The sequence below is a fragment of the Elaeis guineensis genome, chromosome 2, assembly GCF_000442705.2.
Source record: "Elaeis guineensis isolate ETL-2024a chromosome 2, EG11, whole genome shotgun sequence".
Taxonomy (NCBI): domain Eukaryota; kingdom Viridiplantae; phylum Streptophyta; class Magnoliopsida; order Arecales; family Arecaceae; genus Elaeis; species Elaeis guineensis.
In genome coordinates, this window is record NC_025994.2 from 334,618 (window position 1) to 357,789 (window position 23,172).

General features: G+C 39.0%; 1 protein-coding gene across 1 annotated transcript; it reads right to left on the bottom strand.

Annotated features, from left to right (window-relative positions):
• Positions 1–2,611: 2,611 nt before the first annotated feature.
• On the bottom strand, positions 2,612–18,168 carry LOC105034227 (uncharacterized). Its single transcript, XM_010909286.4, has 5 exons — positions 17,478–18,168; positions 16,943–17,161; positions 3,444–3,539; positions 3,145–3,255; positions 2,612–3,066 (listed from the first exon to the last, which is right to left on the bottom strand). The coding sequence occupies exons 1-5, from the start codon at positions 18,057–18,059 to the stop codon at positions 2,848–2,850; spliced, it is 1,227 nt and encodes a 408-aa protein (XP_010907588.1). The 5' UTR covers positions 18,060–18,168; the 3' UTR covers positions 2,612–2,847.
• Positions 18,169–23,172: the final 5,004 nt, after the last annotated feature.

Consider the following 23,172-nt stretch of genomic DNA (forward strand, 5'->3'; position numbering starts at 1 on the left):
TTTAGGCCCAGCCTGACTTGTCGGGCTGAATATTATGGCCCAAGCCTGTTTTAGACGGGTCAAGCTTGGATGGGCCGTGCAAACCACCCGTCAAATGATCAGATCTAATTGTGACAACATTTTCAATTTCTTATGATGGAACAAATCGCCACCAAATATTTTACCATTTAATGATATATATATATATTTATTATAATTAATATATATTTGGTGACGAAATATTTCTATCATCACCCTACTTTTTTAACAATGCACGTTTCATGGCAAGCATTATAATAATTTTTCATCACCAAAATTTTTTATGACAAAATTAAACTTTTTGGGGATGATTGTTTTTTCATCAAGAATTTTGTTTTCGATTGTAGTTAGTTGGACCTCCCGTGGGTGTGTATGCCGAAGTTGAGCTTTGATTTCAAACATTACTTTCTTTTTTAAGAATTATTTCAAACATTATGTTCATCTATCCATACTTCATCTCTTTTTTGGGGAACATTGAAAGAAAAACTGTTGAATGAAAGATAATTATAATAAGAAGCTATGGATCCGAACCAGAAATAGCTTCAAGCGTCGTATCTGACATTGCTTGAAGTTCTATAGGTTTTGAGGAGATGGTCTTTGGTATTTTGTTGTATTAACATTGCCATATTTTTTATACAAGCTTCTCCAATCATGTTAATTTGCATTACAACTTGGAAGAGAAAGCATATGACTCCTCTAGAAGACAAAATAACTTATATTTGTGGGGTTACACAAAGTTTACTAGATTATCATGCTATTTCAATCAATACAATGGGTCTATTTTATGGGATGTGGTCTACTTTCAAATGAAACCATTGCATGACTATCATGTATGTCGAGATGTCTTCCAAATGCAATAATTATTGATAAATGCAAGCGCATGAAAGATACAGTAATAACAATCAGATTAATAACAATGGCATATCAAATATAGCTGGGAGGTAGGTTATTGAAAGAACATAACATCACCCAAATACTGATATACTGGTCAACGAGCAGCCCAAAATACATTCTTTTAAAAAGCCTTCCTTGTTGTTATCCAACAAATAAAAAAAAAAAATTATGAGTTTGCGTACCAGGGAAGTCCCGATGGATTACTTTTGCATCGCTTTCAAGCATCATGTATCTTATTTTCTCAACATGATTTCTACCCTTCTTTGACCATATTGAATATTCTCTTATCCGCCAACTTCTTAAACAAGCAATTCAAATGACTTATATGATGGTATCCCAGCTTGATCATTTTATTCTAGCTACCTTTCGGCTATTTTTTTAGTACTTTATGTGATCTGAAGAACTGCGCTTGTGAAGGGTTGATCCTATGCTGAGGTGCATCATTAGCTTTTATTATATGAAAAGATTCATCTAACCTCAAGCAAACTGTAATTCTAACCAAGCGATTTGTTCTAGTTGACGGTCTTAAATGATAACCAGTCAATAATGAATGCCTTGATCTTACCCTCCTCCCAACATGAAGTATGAAAAACAGATTGCATTGTTGTCATCATAATGTGTGCTTCTTCTTTGATGCCAAAATACCTTATTGGCTGAATTTTTATAAAATTCACAAAATTCCTCGTAAAATTTGATATGTTATTTTGATCTTCCACTTGATTCTCCACTAAACAGCAAACCATCATGTAATGATCCATTCATAGAAGCACTAGCCTTTCATAGAAGCACGAGTCATCAGCTGCAAAGGGAGGAACTTTGAAAGGATTTTAAAGCTTCCAATAAAACAGAAGTGAATATACTAGAAAAACCAAGGTGATATAAATCCAAAGCTATTCAAGTGGTGCATAACATAAGCAACGACAATTGCAACTTAATTGCAACATTAAAGAACACAAAGCTATTCATCTTCTTCCTTTCTTCTCTTTATGATCCTCAGCAATTGCAATAGAGACCTAGGGTAACTAATCTTATTTTCTAAATCAGTAGATATTATCGTACCATTTTAATTGTTTCTAAGTCAATATATCCAATATAGTTCTTTAAGAATTCTCAAGGAGTTCCATTTCAATATCGAACAACTTGTTTATAAGTCAATATATCCAATATAGTTCTTTAAAAATTCTCAAGGACTTCAATATTGAACAACACAAATTAAAGATACCAACCTATCTTGGTATCAGGCACATGTAGAGTTCACCTAAAAATTTTAATAAAAACTAATTAAAAATAGTAAATAATATTTTAAAATATTTATGACTATATTTCCAGAGAATAATTGAGCTAAAATTAAAACCCCATAAGAAATCTAAGGAAACAGAAGATTTTTAAATTATTGTAAGAAACAAAACTGATATCATAGATCCAATCATAGACTCAAAAACCTCATCTAACCCTAATTTAATATATATATATATATATATATATATATATATATATATATATATATATATATATATATATATATATACCAAAACAAATAAAAATACAAAATAAAGCATTGGCATCCCAATATGTACACTGATGCCAAAGCATTCCCGAGTGTCTAGATGGTTCTGTTCACACCAACCTGATGCCTGAACAATACCAGCACCTGGGCACCACAGGCGAGACTTCAAATCTCGGTTTTAATGATACAAATTATAAGCAAATATCAGCATGGCTTTGAATTCATAACTTGCATTACTTCCCATGTATTTAAGAACAATTAAGTACTTCTCTTTCTTATAGTCTGGCCATGCAATACACAGTACACAAGATTAAGCATCGAACTCTTGACAGTACAGGCAAATCTCAAATACAGGCAAGGAGAAAAGGGGAAAAAAATGATAACATAAAGACTGCAGACGTTAACTCAAGCTGCAGGGACAGTCAACTTCAGAAAAGATTTTGGGATGTTGGCTTTGTAGTTGACCATTTGTTTTCATCTGATTTGTATATTTTTCTTGCAGTGCTGCTGACTAAGTTAGGCCTCTGGCAATGTTCGGAACTTCTTGACAGTATTCCACTACGAGAGCTAGAAAACATATCTGGGCTCAACAGGGCCTTGTATCTGTCCTCATCAGGCGATTCATAACCCAGCATCTCATTGTATTCCTAGCAAGTTAGGAAATCATGGTTCAGAAACTGATGAGAACAAAGTCCTTGATCTACAACTTTCACAAGCTTTCTTACCTTAGACTTTGTCTTTGAAAAGCATGGGGTCAAACAAGGATTGAAGTCCTTGAGGAACATTTCATCAGGACTACCATAATCAGACGTTACTAATTCTGCAGAGCTATAATCCTACATAATTTGCAGAATTTAACAAAGTACAAGAGTAATGATTGGAGGAATATTAGAACACAATTAATGAAAAATCAAATCAGTAAAGAAGATGAAATATAACATGTCAACCATGTAAAGAATATTCTTAGCTTTGAGTCTGTGTCAGCACAAGTGTGAATTTAGACTTCCACAGAATAAATGCATACCAAAGAATTAGAGGTCTCCTGATCAAATATTGGTGTTCTTGGAGAGCAGACAGGTCCATCAAAACATGTCCTTACAGTAATTTTATCTGCCTTCACCTGCTCAAATAGTACTGGTATCAGCAATCTAAACCATCAATTTGAAAAAGCTAAACTTAGACTAGAAAACAACAGTGATTGCATACCTTCCCTACACTTACCGACTTGTCAGCATGGATCAACAATGTCCACTCCATGTAAATTTTTAAACAATGAAACTTGAGGTGTAATTTTTAAACAATGAAACTTGAGGTGCAATCTTATTAAACCTTCTATAATAAGATCCCATTACTTTAATTACTAATTTTTTTCTGAAAATTTGGGAATTGAGTGGGAGAATCCCATCATATTGAGGATGAAAATAGAGGAGAAATATGAACCATAATTTGCATTCTCAATATATGGTGCATAATCATGGGCAGTCATCTCACCCAGCAAGCAAAGTGCTAATATTATGATGGAATTTCATCCATAGTTTTCCCACTGAAAGGAAGAAAAAGAGAACAAGGAAAGTACGTAGATGGCAGAAATGTAAAAAAAAACTTTGAGTTGAATCACTTGTCCTGTTCTTGCTCTCATGGATTGGTCAAATCAGAAAACCATCACAAGAATGAATAGTTCTCTCTGGCCACAGCAGAAGTACCGTGCCTCCCTAGAGCAATGGCAGACTCTTCTCAGTCCTTTTTTTTTTTTTTCCTTTTTGTCTGTTTCCTTCTCTTCTTTCTATCTTTCTCACACGCACAAATACAAAAAGGGAAGGAAGAGTCTTAAGTACGATGAATGGTTTCCACCCACCTCATTTGAAATTAGATTAAGTTGAGTTGTGTTAGCCTATCATGGGTGCCCAACCATGACCCAATTCTAACATCTCCAACTCGCACGTGATAAGTCTAACATTGCTCAAAGAGAGTCCTCGACATTCATCTACTCTAGGATTTTCATACCAGCGCATGGGCCATGCAACCTGCAAGCATGCCTACACTTGGTAGCTTAACATTTGAGAGCTCTATACCATACACTTGTTAGGGATAATATAATCGCTTCTAATCTCCAAGGAAAAATGTCTTGCTATACCCCATATTCATTTTGTTACATCAGTCTAAGCATATCTAATCCCTCCAAGGTTATGCTTGTCTTCTCTAGCCTCACCATCTTTTAACAATTATGTATAGCCACAATTAGGTGATATGACTGGTCGACCGGTCAATACATGTGATGAATGTAGACAAAATAATCTTCCTTCTGCACTTATACCTCTTGGCTTCAGACCAACCACTTTCCTAGACATGCCCCATAATGCTTAATTATTTCATGACCATCAGAAACTTGCTAAAGGAACGAACATTGGCCTATTACCTTGAAAACATATTCAGAAGTTACATAAGGCACCAATTGAGTTTACTTTTGATTATCTTGCCCCAAGACACTTACACAATGAGGATGCAGGGATTTAATCACTCACCTTCCTCAATGATCAATCAAAGCATATGTAGTATGAATTACATGCTACGGTAGTTTTCTCTTTGTTGAAGAGCATATGTTTTTTTTAATCAAAAAAAGAGTGTATGTCTTTATCTATGATGTAATTAATACCACTGTGCGGATCTTAGCCTAGATGCAACCACATGCCACTAATGTACATGCACCTAGCCTAAGTTCTTTCTTAGCTTACTTCCTAATAATGCCTAATCAAGTACTCACATCCAGCTCTTATCCAAGATGGTGCACAAATTTAAACATATAAGAATGCATGTAGCCATTATAAACCCATAAACACAACAATTATAAAAGAACGTAGTAATCCCATCTTTCTACATTTTTCTATGAATTTTCTATAGAAAATATAAGAAAAATATAATTGAAAATAAATGGATTGGGAGAGGTTCAAACCATTAACACCTCAGAGTCAAAGAAGTGCATTTGTCATGTGCGTAAACTGCTTATGCCTTTTTTATTCTCTTCTTTTTAAACTTTCTTGTAGTAAAATTTATTGAAAAAATACTAAAGTAATATTATGGAGCACCCTCGTGAGGCTCAAGCTCTCAATTTCAGAATAACTAAATCCCATGTGATAGCTAACTACACCATAGGCTTCATCATAGTATTTTCCCACTTCACATCATTTTTTACATGTAAAAAATTAAGTTAATCTACACAACCTAGCATGTGCTTGAGCCACATATAAAATATAAGATAGACTGGACTGAGATAGAATGGAAGAGAAAGAAGGGAAGTATGGATACAGTATTCGACAATTTGTTCTTCATCTCTACATGGGTGGATCCGGTATTGAATATGAATGTCCCACTATTTTGATTTATTGGATGATGTTATGGTCGTAATACATGAGGTTCCACTGGCTCCCATTGAAAAATAAAAATATTTTTTATTTAAAAAGAAGTAATTTTATTCAACCACACTTGATATGCCAATTAGTCTGAATCAGCCAACATGTCTTAATAAATATCCAATTTGATATTATTAACTATCATCATGATTTCTTAAAGCTATTTGCCACAACTTCATCGTAAATAATTGAATGCTTGTTATAATATATAAAATAATCGACGCATGAATAGCAAAATCACTTTATGGATTTTACGATTATCAAGCTTAACATGACCCTTATCAACTTGTTTGGTGGGCCTATTTCTTTCATAATGAACTAAAGATAAAACAAGTATAGCTTGTCCAAAGCAAAGAAACCTAACCTTGTCTCGATGCAACATGTTATAAATTTATCTTTCCATATAATGTTGTCATTCTGATTTCATTTCACAAAATTTGGACATCTTGATCAAGAATTTCTATTGCATAGCACTGCCTACTAATCCTACCAATCTTAGAACGCCCACTTAATTAATATTTTCAAAGTATGTTTCAAGATTATATAATAAATAACAAACATGCTTAAACATCGAGCATATAATTAGATTGCTTAAATATGTAGAGAGATAAAGAGTTCCAACATCCAACTATTTACAAGCATGGAACATGCATTTAAAGTCTGAGAAATAGAGATATGTCCCAATCCTCATCAGTAGGCATGCATAAGTCTAAAGGATGGAAAATCATTTACTAAGTCTTTCATTTTCTTTCTATACTAGTTTGTCTTCTATTTTAAACACAATTTGATCAATCTATCGAGCACTCTGCACAACCATGGATCTCTATTGCATGCGCCAAAGCCTAGGTTGCTTGTGCTGTGTAGATTTAAAAACTAAGATAGCTCAGCGATTTGCCTAATCTTTAACATGATCCAATTCTCCTCTAACAATTCAAGCTCACATGCTACCTTCCAAAAAGATTTGATCATTTTAATAATTGGTATATAATTCTTTACAAGTTCCTATCCATCCAACACTAAATTAAGCAGCACATAAACCATACTTTTTTTGAAATAAGGATGCTAGTAATCCTATAATTACATGTTATATTTCATATAGGCCCCCATGTGCTCTTGTATGGTGTGTTTTGGTTCATCTTATAACTCATGTAATATTTTTTAAAATCATTTTCACTAACAAAAGAACCAAAAATGGTGTACAAATTGATACATGATTCTATCTCATAGCATAATTTAAACGCATAAGAATGCATGTAGCCATTATAAAACCATAAATGCAGCAATTATAAAAGAACATATTGATCCCATCTTTCTACATTTTTTATGAATTTTCAATAAAAAAATATAAGAAAAATATAATTGGAAATAAATGGATTAAAAGAGGTTCAAACTCTCAACTGCCTATAACTTTTTGATTCTTATCTTCTTTTTTCTTAACTTCAAAATGATTAAAGCCCATGTGCTAGCTACTTGCACCAAAGGCCTTACCATGGTGTTTTCCCATTTTACGTCGTTGTATGAAAGTAAGTTAATCCATGCAACATAGCACATGATTAAGCCACATGCCTTCTCTTCTTATATACAGCTTGCAGATGAAATACGAGATCAAAACTGAATTGAGATAGATCAGAAGAGAAAGAAGGGACAAATGATGCGAAATTTGATGATTTTTTCTTATTCATCTCCACATGGATGAATTCACTCCTCAGCCACTTCTAGAATCAATATATATTCTTCTCTTCCCTATAACCAACCCTAAATGAAGAGAATGAAAGAAAGGAGTGTGGTGATGACAAGCAATACCGCCACACTTTTCTTTGACAACCAATTTGCCACCATTCTCGAGTTTATTCTCAATTTTGAGAGCAACGAAAATCAGAAAAGAACCAAAATCTTGATCTAATTCTATTGAAAGCAAGGAAAGAGAACAAGTGCATACCTTAAGGAAACATGAAGGAAAATTTTGTGTTGAATCACCAATCCTGTTCTTGCTCTTAAGGGTTGCTTAGATCGGAGAATGATCACAAAATAGAAAGTTCTCTCTAGCCATAATGCAAGTGCTATGTCTTCCTAGAGCAATGGCAGACTCTTCTCAACTTTTGTTGTTTCTCTATTTTCTTTTCTTTCTATCTTTCTTATGCATAGAAATACACAAAGGGGAAGAAGAGCTTAGGATATATTTCATTGGGAGAAGTTGGGCTAATGGAATGAGAATGAGAATGAGTGACTCCCACTCTTGCCATTTGGTTGGGAAGGGGGTTCCATTCCCATTCCAGGGTGGAATGGGAATGCCCTAATCCTCCAAAACCAAACTCAATTCTCTCCCAATATTCAAGTCACATTCTGCAAGGTTTACTTAAAAATTTGATTTTCCAAAAATATCTCTTTGTTTAATTGATTTTCTTATTCCAATTCCAATAATGAACCAAAGGCATCGAGGAATATGCCCACTCTGATTCCCATTCCAATCTATTTCAAATCTAATTCTAATTTCAATTCCAATCATGAACCAAACACATACATCGAATAGTTTTCGGTGGTTTCCCAACTACCTAAAACTATTCCCTATCATTTAAAATTAGATTTGGCTGAGTCGAGTCAACCCATCATGGGCACCTAACCATGATCTAATTCCAACACCCTTTTTACTTCCAAATGAGCCAAAGAACAAATTTCTATTAGACAAACAAGTGCATATATACAAGCTTAATCCTTCCTCTATGATACACTAACCCCTTCAATCCTTATCCATCATACATGAAACTTCTTGGTGAATATTCTTTAAACAAAAATTGGCTTCATTACAAAATTTGCATGCTAATGGTCGTTCATAATAAGCTTTTTTACTTCGAAATATACAAAACCAAGCAAAAATTCTGCAGAAAGGTACTCTTTTCCAAATACAAGCTGCCCCCACTAATCATAGATCTATATCAATCTGATTATACATGCACATGTACACAATGGCAACATCCTAGCTAACCCAACCTCTGTTACCCATTTTTTCCTAAGTAATGTTTCTCGAAAAGCCCAAAATTAACTTTCCTTTACTATCTTTTAATGCAGATCCTAGAACTGATTGCACTTTCAACTAGTGATCAATCAATTATCCCTTAACCCACGGCAATAAAGATCACAACTTGCACTGCTAATTTTTCAATAAAGATTGCATTAGGGGGGATTCTTTGTGTACTTCCAAACCTATCAAGATGCATCTACCAGAAAGATACTTATAGCACTAGAGATTAAAGAAATTTATATCAACGTCTGATTTCTTCTCAACTAATAAATATCAGTGGTTTTTTCCCTTGTATTTTCTATGTTTCAAATGAAGTGTATTTGCATTAGGACTTCTTCTCTTCAAGCTTGATATATATATCAAGTATCCAAAGCAATTGTTGGGGGTGATTTTATATTGGCCGAAGACGTGAAGCTTACGAGAATACCTCGAGTCCCACCAAATGTCTTGATTTATTAGCTTCGGCTACTGATCCCAGCTTCAGCCATTGACCCCCAAGAGGTCTCTTTATAGCCCTATCACATCACCCCATTTAAAGGTGAGAATGGTCATGAGTAAAGCAAAGCAAGCTCCCCACACTCGGCTCCTGGTTGTCAGTTCATGCAATTAATAGGTATGGCCCCATATGCCATGAGGTGACACCACTCACCCAACTTTAGGAGGTCAGAAGGTCAGACACGCAATAGCCACCGATTACACGACCTCAAGAATCTTGCCACGTCGCATCTGAATCGGCCTCATAATTCTCCAAACGGTTACATGACTTTAACCTATAAAAGGGCCTACAGGGGAACCCCCGAGTTATGAAATCTCCTCTCTCCCAACATGCTCACTCCTTTCCTTCTGTTGTCGGATTTTTGACTTGAGCATCGAAGGATCCCCATCGAAGCCAACTTTGGTCAGGAACTTTTCTTGCAGATCCTGCCGCCACCGTTCGACCGTCGTCGACCTACCATCGCCGTCCAACTCCAATCAAATCTGACCTTGAGATAGATTTCTGCGTTAACAGAATGACGCTAGAAGAAGAGCCCAAGCCCTTAACAGAAAGAGCAAATAATTAATGGGAGAAGTTTCATCGTGCTGTTTCAACGCTGACGAGATCCATATCGTCTACCTCCAAGTCAGTCAGATGATCCGCTTCTCCAAATTGGCTGACATTGATCAAATCTAATTGCCTCCGAATCAATCAAACGCTCTCCAAACTATTCTAATCGGACTCAAAAACCAGGGGGGCATGTGATCTAAACAAAGCTCCTAACAAGGAAATCATGACATCAAGCTCCAGACGAGAAGGAGATCACGACAAAATCCGGACAAAGAGATTACGAGAGTCCCATGATTTCCAAATCATCCATGCTTCTTTATTTTAAATTTTGAATTCTTGGTGAGGGATGCCTCTCTGGCCCCATGCTTTAAAACCCATAGACAACACAAGCTTCCACCATCGCCGAATTGAAAGAACAATGACTCGTGTCAATAAATTAGAATAGCTCCACGTCCAGCACAAATCTCCACACTCCACACGTGTCTCATTTTACCCCAGCACGATCTCTTCCATTCTGCTATGGTGCACCAAGCCTCCTGTACCAAACTCCGCTCACCGTTTGGATCGGTATACTATCTTCTTTCGAGAGATCAAATCAGATTAAATATGTAAAGGGAGATAGTGCTTGAAGGCAACATGCAATATAAGAATTTGGGGCAATCAGGGCTGAAGGTAAGCCAACTGTTGTACAGAGCATGGGTGAGCTTCGGAAGCCAGCTGGATGTGAAGGAAGACAAGGCACTCCTCCAACATTGCCGCGACCATGGCATAAACTTCTGTGATAGCGTCGAAGTCTACGCCAACGGCCGCACCGAAGAGATCACGAGCTAGTCCATCCACGAGTTCGGGTAGCGTCGCTTCACCCTCATCATCCCCATTAAGATCCTCTGGTTCCGCTTCAATCTCAATCCGCAGAGACGCAGGCACCTTGAGTTCATTGTCTCCAATCCCACCGTCGTAGGGAGCTGAGAAGCTCAACGATGAAGTCTTCTACAATGAGTATTCCGATCGAAGTCCCCCTTGTATATGTCGAGCATCCACCGGTCTCGCCCAGGTTCAGAGCCTTCGAAGCCGCTGTGCCTGCCGACGTCGCCGGGCAAGCCACCTATAGCCGAATCTAGCCTCACTAGATCCATGGGCCTCAGCGCTCCTCCTGCACGTATATATCTCTGATAGGCCAAAGTCCTCCTGCATCGAAGTTACTTCCTACCATGTCGAAGTTATCCGAAGATTGTGCGCTTTGATGCACTCCATACCCAATACGACGTTCCCAGGACTACATAAAAAAAAAGGGAACTTCCATAAAATTCTCACGGCAAAAACAAAAAGCTCCCAAACCTCCATTGTTTTGTTTGTTTTCCTCCTTGCAGATCCAGCACCCAATGCCAAAAAAAAAGAAGAGAGAGAAAGAAAGAATGAAGGACAAAAAGAGGCGAGCATTAGTTTCTATCAGCATCGAGACCTCCCTTGTGTCCGTAGGCAGCACCGCGCTTCCTGTGCGTGTGTGCGGCCTCAGGCGGGATCAGGCCCTGAACTCCCCTCCACACATTCGTCGATGGGCCAAAGCTTCCTCGCACATCCGTCGATGGCTCCCGAAGCATCCTTCCCTGCATGCACCCCCTGCCGGCACCGAAACGGCTTGCAAGCAGCCTTCGAAGCCCCTACCGACATCGAAACTCGTCGAATCCGAAGGCACCAGAGTCTCCTTACTTGCATCCTTGCATTCGACGAAGTCGAGACCGCCTGCAAGCGGATCCCTGCTCCTCCGAAGCTAGGGTCTCCGAAGTCACCATGCCCTTCGACGATGCTGGTCTCGCATGGATCTGGACCTCCGAAGTCCTCCATGCTTGCACCTTAGTTTCGTTGGCACCGATCCTTCCCGCATCTACGTATCCAGGTCCCCCTGCCGGCACCAAAATTGTTCAGTAGCGAGACTTCTTCCCCCTCGCGCACGTTCGACCTTAGGTCATGCCAAGACCTCCCCTGTGCGGCCACTGTAGCTCACCGCATCCTCCTTGTGTGCAGCCGAAGTTGATCCGACCGAAGCGAACATCCAAACTCTCCCCCATCCGTCCGACCTCTGCCAGTGCCAGTTCTTCTCTGCTCCAGACATCCGAAATCATCCACAAGAGGCTTCGAAGCAACGAGCCACTTGCTTCTCTCGTGTGCCGCCCGCGAGCGACTCCCTCCTAGGCAGCTGCGCTTATCGACAATCCCATTGGCCGATTCGATCTTGGCGGCCCCGATGTCACCTGTCCGAAGCTCTGTAGCCACCTCGCCCCTTCGTTGAAGCCATAGGCCCCTCAAACCAGGCACCTTCGAAGCTACCGAAGGGGGTCCCCAATGGCACCATCGAACTCAGGAGCCTGGACCATACCTCCCATCGTGGCGTCGAACCTCATCGGAACCTTGGGTTCGGTCTCCTCCATGCATCCTTGCATCCACCGAGGCCACCCATAAGTAAGCACCTCCGAAGCTGCTGTGCTGCCAATCTCCACCTCCGAAGTCCCCCATGCTTCTGCGCTTGTCCTCCCCAATGTCGAAACCTCCCACACATCTGACCTCCTTCGAAGCGATGGCAAGGATGACCTTCGAAGCTACCGAAGGGGGTCCCCAATGGTACCATCGAACTTAGGAGCCTGGACCGTACCTCCCACCGTGGCATCAAACCTCATCGAAACCTTGGGTTCGATCTCCTCCATGTGTCCTCGCATCCACCGAGGCCACCCACAATTAAGCACCTCCGAAGTTGCTGTGCTGCCAATCTCCACCTCCGAAGTCCCCTATGCTTCTGCATTTGTCCTCCCCAACGTCGAAACCTCCCACACATCTGATCTCCTTCGAAGCGATGGCAAGGATGACATATCGTGGCCCGTCCATCGTGGGAGATGCGCCAGCACTTCCTTTCCCTGAGCTCCATCCTCCAAAGACCTCGTCGCTTCTTTTAATGAAGCCATCTCACAACAAGATCTAGGATTAGGACGAGCAATTGATGATGACCAAGCCGTGGGGATGAGCAATTGATGATTTTTGTCCTTTTTCCAGCTCCCAAACTCTAAGTAGCAAGGGGTCACAAGTTTTCAATAGGATAGACACCCAACTGCCTCTAAAATCGTGACAACGAAACTAGCAACAAAAAGGCCTGCAACATCGTCCCCAAAGCCTCTCTATTGGCATCAAGGTCGCTCACGTGCCCAAAACCGACCATCACGGCCCCCGAAGCCAGCTACCACAGATCTGAAGCCTCCTCACACGCTTGCCATACAGCCGACGCTGTTGTTCTCTCCTAGGTCCGACCATTCAAGCCCCCTGCTCGCGGCCCCTACCGCACGTACGTCCCTACCTTAATCGATCGAAGCCTTCCCCATGCACATTGATGCTGAACCCACCAGCGAGTGGCTCCAAAGCCCTCACGCATGTCCTTACCAGCACCAAGGCCACTGAGAGCGGACATGTCTCTCTTATGTGCATGAACCGAAGCAGGCCCGACCTCCAACGACATCTGAAGCGCCTCACCATCGTCTGTCCCGAAGCCCGTCGGCAGGTCCGATCCTCATGCACCATTCCTCAGACCATGCCAAACCCATCGACGGATCTAATCCCAAGTGACCCCAAGGGGATCTCAAAGCTAGACTGACCGAAGTAGGTCCTCCATGATTAGCCGCACCCCTCTCGTGCGAACCCCCTGTCGACCTCGAAGTCTCCTTTAGCACACACATCTGCTGCCGGCATCGAAATCGATCGGGGTGAGTGCCATAAATCGAAAAATCATTGCCACTTTGAAGCTCGAAAATGGAATGGAAATCAAGGAAAAGTCTACCTTCCAACCAAGCATATTCAATTCCTCCATCGTATTGCCTCCCACTTTCCTAAACACAAATGGTACAACAGGTATACATTGGATAAATTAAATATAAGAGAAGATATTGTGTTATGCTTGGTCGAGGGAGAAAGCATTAATGTTGCAAAAGACGAGAGATTTTATGAAGCGAGGGCAGTTGGAATGATCCTCATTAATCGCATCTACAGAAGGAGAGATATCAACATTGAACCCTGCATACTTTCGATATCCTATGCGAACCACATCAATGCTCAGAAGATCTGCTTCTATGTATATTCGATGAGAAATTCAACCTCTACAATGGCAATTATATTCTATGGCATGTGGTTCGGGCATTCTGAGGCTGCTTGACATTGTTGCATCTGGTATGGACATCCTAAGTGCATGGGTTGCCCCTCCTGGGTTCGGCCGTACTCCCCCATTCATATTGTACAGCAGCACCTCAATGGCTGCACCTCATATCGCCAAAAGCATAGCCTTCCTCAAGAACTAACACTCAGATTAGTCTCCTGCCATCATTCAATCCACCATAATGACGTCAGCAATTAGTCTCGACCTCAATGGGAACCGTATCATCAACTCCAGGATAGATGAACCAGCTGATGTCTACAGCATTGGTGCAGGGCATGAGGGGCCATGGGAGGCCATAGTCTCAGGCCTCATTTACGACCGTGATGCCACTCGTTACAAGCAAATAATGGAGAATTTGCCGAGGCGAAATGGGCGAAGAAGAACTCAGGTCCAAGCCAAGCCGAAGTCAAGAATGAGACTGATCCGAAGTTCAAATCCAGGCCGATCCAAGGTCAGATCAAGGTCGATCTGAAGCTCAAATCCAAACTAGTCCAAAGCCAGAACTAGGCTAATACGAAGCCAAAGTAAAGGCCGATTCAAAGTCAAAATTGAGCTGATCCGAAGCCCAAACTGAGGCAAATCTCAAGCCCAAGCTGAAGCAAATAAGAAGAAAGAACCAAGTAGAACCCAAAAGCCTTCCAAACAGAACTCAAAATTTTCATGGTAACAGGCTCTCAAGCCCCTTCCACTATTCTGTTTCTTTCTTGCAGTGCAACAAATCCTTGAGCACTTAAGTTGAAATCAAGCTACAATGAAGAACAAACCAAGGTCACCGACTTTTCAAAAGCCGGATCCTGATGCTGACCCTCCAAAGATCAATCTCCAAAGTTCAACCCTTTAAAGCCAAGCTGCTGGAGGCTAAAAGTGAGACAAACTGGCTAAAACAGGATTAGCGACAAACCCCTTGCTCTTCAACGAGTCAACGACCCACAAAGAAGACCCCTCACTCTTCAATGAGTCAACTTTCTAGGCCCCTCACTCTTCAGTGAGTCAATGGCCCACAAAGAAGGCTCCTTTCTCTTCAGCGGGTCAACGATCCAGGCTTCTTTCTCTTCAGCAAGTCAACGACCCATAAAGAAGGCCTCTCGCTCTTCAGCAGGTCAACGATCCAGGCTCCTTGCTCTTCAGTGAGTCGACGGTCCATAAAAAAGATTCCTTACTCTTCAGCAAGTCAACGGTCTATAAAGAAGGCCCCTCACTTTTCAGCGAGCAGAGCCGACCAAAAACCTCAGCAACCAAACTGGGGTAGAAGAAGGCAATCTCGACACATTTTCGATTATCTTGAAGTACTCCCTTCGTCCGATCCAATTCTGACTCGGACCCGCAAGTAAGTGAGCTTATATTGGGGGTGATTTTATATTGGCCAAAGACGTAAAGCTTACGAGAATACCTCGGGCCCCACCAAATGTCTTGATTTATTTGCTTCGGCTACTGATCCCATCTTCAACCATTGACCCCCAAGAGGTCTTTTTATAGCCCTGTCACATCACCCCATTTAAAAGTGAGAATGGTCATAAGTAAAGCAAAGCAAGCTCCCCACACTAGGCTCCTGGTTGTCAATTCATGTAATTAACAGGTATGGCCCCATATGCTATAAGGTGACACCACTCACCCAACTTAAGGAAGTCAAAAGGTCAGACACGTAATAGCTATCGGTTACACGACCTCGAGAATCTCGCCACATCGCGCCTGAATCGGCCTCATAATTCTCTAAACGGTTACATGACTTCAACCTATAAAGGGACCTACAGAAGACCCCCGAGTTATGAAATCTCCTCTCTCCCAACATGCTTACGCCTTTCTTTCTATTATCGGATTTCTGACTTGAGCGTCGAAAGGTCCCACCGAAGCCAACTCCGATCAGGGATTTTTCTTGCAGATCCTGTCGCTGCCGCCGTCTGGCCATCGCTAACCTGCCGTCGCCGTCCAACTCCAGTCAAATCTGACCTTGAGGTAGATTTCTACGTCAATAGCAAGTACTTTGGCCTCAAGCATGATTATCAAACTGGAGTATAATATACTATGTATACAAATCTCAATGAAACCAAGTTGATATCCAAGCAAAAATAATTTCATGCTAAAGTATTATGGAAAAGCTTTGCGATTTTAATCCATCCCTCTAAGCTAAGCTACACCTCAATCCTGCTGTTGCTGCTCTGTACAGGCCTTTCTCCTACCATTGGAAGCTTGGTCTCTCGCTTGGCCTACCAAGACTAAGCCCTTCATCATTTTGCGATCCTGGAGCTTTGATTGTAAGTTTGCTTCCCATTCATCAAGTAGTTCTTGCTTGACCAGCTGCTCGCTTGAGCCCATTCAATTCATGTATTTAGGTCATGTGCTCACTATTACAATCAACATTAGGAATAAGACTATAAGAGCCCATCTTCTATTCAAGTCACCTATATCCTGGACATGATTGTGATTCTTTCTTCAACATAAAGATAGAAACAAGGTCACAGTCAAGCATTTTCAGGGCCTTACAATCTGTACTTTGCACATCTACATCAAATAAGTCCACATATACCAGTTAGGATCAAACTTCCAATAAGTCTTGCATGAACTATAATATGAAAGAAAGCCGTCCACTGATACGAATCAGGAAAAAATTTGAATCTTCTATTGGTACTTCATATTTCAATTAAAAATATGGATACTGAATAATTCCTGCAGTCTAATAGGAGGGCCTAAAAGAATACCATCTCCAAAAGTTTCTAAGATCCTTGACTAAAGAGACTCCACAAATGTCAATATATGAAACCGACACACATCCTCTTGATTTAAAACAGCCCCTATGTGACGCTCGTCTCTCAAAAGCAATAGCAGAAAATAACAGCAAGTAAAACATCGTAAGAAAGCATACCTCAGCAAGACCCTCTGCAAGACATTGGATCTGTCCAGTGAGAGAGGAGACCTGCCTTTGGAGACTCGGGATGACTTGTTTAGCCTGTTTCAGCTCAGAGCCCTGCTTCTCCAACAACTCCTGAAGTTGGGAATTCATAACATCAGGAAAGAGAATGGCATCCTTTAATGCTTTTATCTCCTCCCTCTGCTTCAAACATAAATTCTTCAATTTCTCCACCTGCCAAATAAAGGACGGCAAAAGTAATTCAAATTTGAAACTTAAAGATTATATAATTATAAATCTTCAACACCAGAAGGGAGGGGAAACTTCGTTACTGTTTTCATAACATGTACCTATGGTCATTCCTAAACCGTACAATCTCTTCTTTTTTTTTTTTTTGGGTACAATCTCTTCTTTAATGCTTATAAAAACTAATGTACAACAAAAAGATGATTAGCAAAGAATGCCGTACTCCTTACTAATGCTTAAATTAAATTTATTACATGACATGACCGATAGATAAGATTTTCTTTTGGGTGTTACAAAGATTTACCTCTCGATTCTTTTCTTCAATCAGCAAGCGCAACTCCGTGATCTCCGCCTCATACTCCTTGTTTTGGCTTAGAAGCTCCCTTTCGCTGCGGAGAACCATCGCCAATGTCCGTGTGTTGGATTTCACCTCCATCAACGCCTTCCCCGCTGTCGGCTCCACCGTTCCGCCCTTCTGGAACAGCTTCCGGTGCAAAGCTGAGAAATTGGAGCCCTTCGCGGCCTTCTTCAGATCCTCAGCGATCAAATCAGCAGGAACGACGAAAGCCGTCCGATCTGCCGACCCAGGCTTCAAATTCGATCTCTTCTCCATAAACTTCCTCACCATGCTCCCAAAGTTCTGGCCGGTTTTGGCCTTCCCGGCGGCAAGATCGCCGGATCTTATCTTGGCGAGGGCGCGGGAAGAATCGTCAATCGTGGCGACCGGATTGGACGGCGTCCGGCGGCCGTTTGAGTTGGAGATGAGGCGTTTGAAAGAGGAGAGGTTTCTGCTGTGCTTGCTGTTAGAGGGAGAGGGGGAGGGGGAGGAGGTGGAGGAGACGGAATCTATGGAGGAGTAACGAGAGGAAGGCCTGGTGGAGGCCATTTCTAGAGCTTGGTGGTGGATGTGAAGGAGGAGGGGACGGGGATTTTGAGGGTTAGAGAAGAATTTATAGGGCTTTTGAGGGGGAGAGTTAAGAGTTGCTGGATGGAGGAGGTGGCAGTGAGAGGAAGGCGTTTTAGCGGTTTTGAATTCAAAATTTTCGACGAAGGTATGATGCTCCGCGAGGTGTTATAAGGGAAGGAGTGATTTTGGGCCGCGTTGCTCGAAGCGATGCACATCTGCGACGGCGTCAGATGGGTGCCAAGTGTATCGTGGTTTGGGAATCTCTCGGGTGTTTTGAACTTTGAAAATAGACACCCTGTTATTTTGGTTTGTTGGATGGCGTCATGGGGCGGGTTGTGGAGAGGGAAAAAAATAAAAAAATATTTTTTATTTAAAAAAAATGATTTAATTCAAACATCTTGAAAAATATTCTAACAAATATCTAATTTGATATTATTAACTAATAAGATAAGAAGCAAATAACTTTATATACTTTACCTTGATGTGCGGATACCTTTCTAAATTTTTAATTATTCTAATGTCTATCTTATATTTTTTATTTTATTACAGTATCTCTAAGGATGACAATCTATGATCCAACCCATCAATCTAACTTACAAATGATCCACTTTAAATAGGTTTAGGTTTGATATTAATAGGATTGGGTTATAAATGGATCAACTTGCCTCAACCTGTTTATTAATGTGCTAGCTTTAGGTTTAAATCTTTGACCCATCTTACCTATTTTGATTTGTTTAGTAATTCAGTCAGGTTATGACCCAACCTATTTAACCTTTTTAAAAGTTATTTAACATGTTTAAAACCTACTTAATCTATTTTTGATATGTTTAACCTAACCTATTTAACATATTTAGCCTATTTAACCTAACTTGACTTATTTAATAAGTGGGTTATATGGATCGGATCAGGTAATCTGTTTAATAAACAGATCATATTCGTATTTGAATTTTTAACTTGTTTAATAAATGATTAAATTTAGGTTGATAAAATTTAGACCTAACTTACATCTGGCCCAATCAATATTTGATCTGACCTAGCTCGATTTCTACCCCTAAATATCCCCATACTCACCACCCAATTTAGACAAAAGCTTGCTATTAGTATCGACGTAGCAATGCATTTGTAGTTAATTAACTGATGTGGATTTATTAGATTACTTTTAAAATGAGATGGAATGTGATATAGACTTAAAAAGATCCGGATGCCAAAATATCTAACTAATACCAAATTTCCTACCAAAAATCAATAAAATACTAATCTTTTAGCCTCTCTTGCTCTCTATCTTATTCCCTCAAGCTCTCTCTGTCTTTGTGTTTCTTTCTTAATTGAAAAAGAGTTCCTTAAGTTCAAGAGTTTGAGGAGGGGAACATCTTGCCTGACGGTAGAGCCGAAGATATGCTATTGCCATCTTGCACTATGCTAAAGACATCATAGATCACTACAACTTGGGAAGGAGGTTTCAAGCATGCCCTAATCATGATGTAAGGAACTTGGTTTATTTGATTTGCTATTGCAATCGGAAGGATAATGAAGACTATTTTTTATTTTTGTTACAGGTTAATGAAAGTTGCAGCTACTTTGAGTGGCTAAATTTCGTGTAGATTGGATGTGCATTCAAGATAATCAAAAAGCTATAGAAAAATATTGATAATTGGGAGGCTAAGAAGCAACTGGTTCGGATTGAGAAAGAAAGTATAAAATAAGAGAAATCTATACTTGAAAGTCAACTTGATGAGCTGAAAAGCCAATCTGCATTAAGTAAAAAGAAAGGAAAATGTAACAGCTTTGTAATCGTATCTTTTTTATCATGATTATTGTAATTTTCCTAGAATTCTGACCTCATGCATCTATTTGTCAAGCCTACTTACCATGACAATGTATTGACTTCTTGTAGAAGTTGTTAATAGCAATGCAAATCAATTCCATTTGTTTGATTTGAAACCATCTTCTATCTATGTGATAATTGGATTGATGTCTATTTACAGAGCCACTTCATTACATATACAAAGCCAATTAGATTGCAAAGCTAGTTCATAAGTCAGCTCTTAAGATCTAATACAAAGTATGTAAATTGGCTTCAATATATATGGAGGAAATATAAAATATAATACATATAAGTGAATCTAATATGAAGATTAATAGATTTACAACAACACATTAGCTCCAATACATGTAAGTCCATCTTATATACATTAACAGTTACACAATAGCTCCAAGATCTAATGCAAAGAATGTTTGCAGCATGTTAACTACTAATTTGATAAAAAAATTGATATATTAGCTAAACAAATATATAATATTCAATTTCAATCTTTTTCCACATCACTAAATAAATTCAACACACATTTAGACACTACCATTGTAGTCACAATCTTAAGTATTCACTTCAAACATAATCAATTCAATATACATTGTTTTATTATGCACTAAAATCTGAAGTAATATATCACATTCATAATACTTTCAAAATCAATATATCACATTCAAAATATCCTCAAAACCAATGTATTATATTTATGGTGCATCCATAATGCATTCATAATACATTAACAATCATATAACACAATGTATCATCAAACAATGCATCACATTCACAAGACATTCAAATACATGTTCATAATACATTTGCATTTATAAAACATTAGAAGTCTGAGCAATCTCTTCGCAGTCAGCCAGTCACTATTTTCTTTCAGAATTATATAGAGTGATGTCTTGAGTTGGTGCAATACTATCTTGACTTAATATAATGTCTTAACCAGGTGCAGTACTACTACTCTTGTGACCACCTCTTCGAATATCAAACTTGGATCTCCTTTTTCTTTCGGATCCCTATAAAATAAGAAAAAACTTAATAGTGATTGTAAAATAGTTAATAAACTAATAAATAAAATTTAAGTGTCATCTGATAAATAATGCCTAACCTGCTATTATTTTCAATATACTTGGGGCCGCAATTAATAGAGTTAATCAATATTTGATTAAGGAAAAGGAAGAAATTCTTGGTGAAAAGAATAAACTAATCAAAGAGAATGAGAATCTTAAGAAAGAAGTAAATAAATTGAAGCCAATTGTAGAAAAATTTACTCTTACTTCAAAAAAATTATAAATGATTTTAGATAATCACAGAGCCTTTTATAACAATGTTGGACTTGGTTATAATCTTGAACTTTGTAATAATCCTTTGAAGAAGCAAAGGTATCTTAATTTATTTATTTTTTTGTTAAAACTTTGGATTTAAGTATGCTTTATGTTACTTATTATTATGATGATAAAAATGGATATAAATATATTACTTATAGCATTAGAAAGAATGGTTATATCGGAGCTAAGAAAGTTTGTATACCAAAGAGAACTACGAGAAGGTAAGGGCTTACTGGCGAGTGGCAAAAGCAGTAAAGCTTAGCTTATGGTGGTGGATATCATTGAGAAGAAGAGTGATATTTATGGAACAAGGAGAGAGAGAGAAGATGAAAAATAGGAGTTTTGGGCCTACCAACATCAAGGTGAGGGAAGAGAGAGAGGTGGTTGGCAAGGTGTCATGGAAAAGTCATGGTGGTGAGGGACAGAGGAAGGGAAGAAGATTTTGATGGAGGGGGGGCAAGATCTGCCCCTCTTTGATTGGCTTCGATGAGCAAGAAAAGGAGGTGCAACCTCTGACTCTCATTCTTTGTTAGGTTGAGCAGAAAAGGAAGGAGAGGGCATCCTTCATTTAAACCCTCTTGGCTAGTAAGTTTGATAAAGAAAATTTTATCAAAATTAGCATATCACTCTTGCATTATTTCTCTCTCGTTGGTGGCCAAAAGTGGCATGTTAGGAGAGAAAAGAAGACAGGAGAGGAAGCCCCCCTCCTCTCTCGAGTCATTGCAATATATAGTTCAAAAGTATTTAAAGCTTGAGATCTTCTTAACGAGTAGGCAACTTATCATAAAAGTAATATTTTATAATAAAGTTAAGAAAAAAGGATAGATTTCTTTCTAGTAAATACTCATGACATCCAAATATGATTGATAGATATATCAAAGAATCAACCAAGATCTTACCATTAAAAGTGCTGGCTAATGATAATTAAAGGATTTCTCCTTTTTTTCCTCCTTTTTTAAGAAATGTGAAACTAAAAAAATAAACAATAAAAACTTGCATGCATTCATGCGCTCGTGATAGATAAAATACAAGATCGATTAGGGCTTTTCTTGAAATAGAAAGACATTGATATGCAAGATATAGAATCAAATTTTTATATATATGTTTGCATACATATATGTATATAAATGTATATATATGGGAGTTTTTATACATCATATATATATTGTATTTCTTCTATGCTTGATCTATTGATGGATGAATAATCCTTCCATAGCATGATTTTCAAAAAAATTATCCATTATATGATAATTCATGAAAAATCAAAGAAAAAAGATCCTATACAACATGTGAGAAGGGTCTATACACATAACTGGATGCCAAAAGATGCTCACATATCAGTCTAATCATCTTAAGTGTTTGATTCGCTCGAAGAAGATTGCGCGAGTGGCTACTAGAACATGTCGCATAGTTATTTTTCACGTTAGTATGGATTAAGCCCAATATCATGTCTATGGATTGGGATGGCACTATTAGATCATTGATCTATCATGGTATTAATGTTGGAAAAAAGTAGAGAATCAATTAGAAGTTATATAAATCAAAATCTGGCAGTGCTGCAATATGGTATAGATGAAATAATGTATTTATAGTTCAATATTCAAAGACTAACGATGTGCATCATTTGCATGACCGTGAGGTATCGAAGCTTTTATTCAAATACTTATGACATCAAAATAATTTATGGATGGGTCACACCAAACTAGATGGTCAATGGGTTTGAGCTGGTTAGAGGATAAAAAGAAGAAGAGGAAGAATAAATTGAAGGAGAGAAGGAATAAGTAGAGTAGTATTCTTCTTCTGATGGAGTAGCATCAGCCACCTCAGGATAGCAAGAGGGTAGGGACCTTCTACCAGTTAGAATAGCAGAGGCTAGACTCTTTATCATTATGGTAGCAATAAAAAAATATTATAAATAAAATTCAATACTAAGAGAGCCTCTGCCATAGAT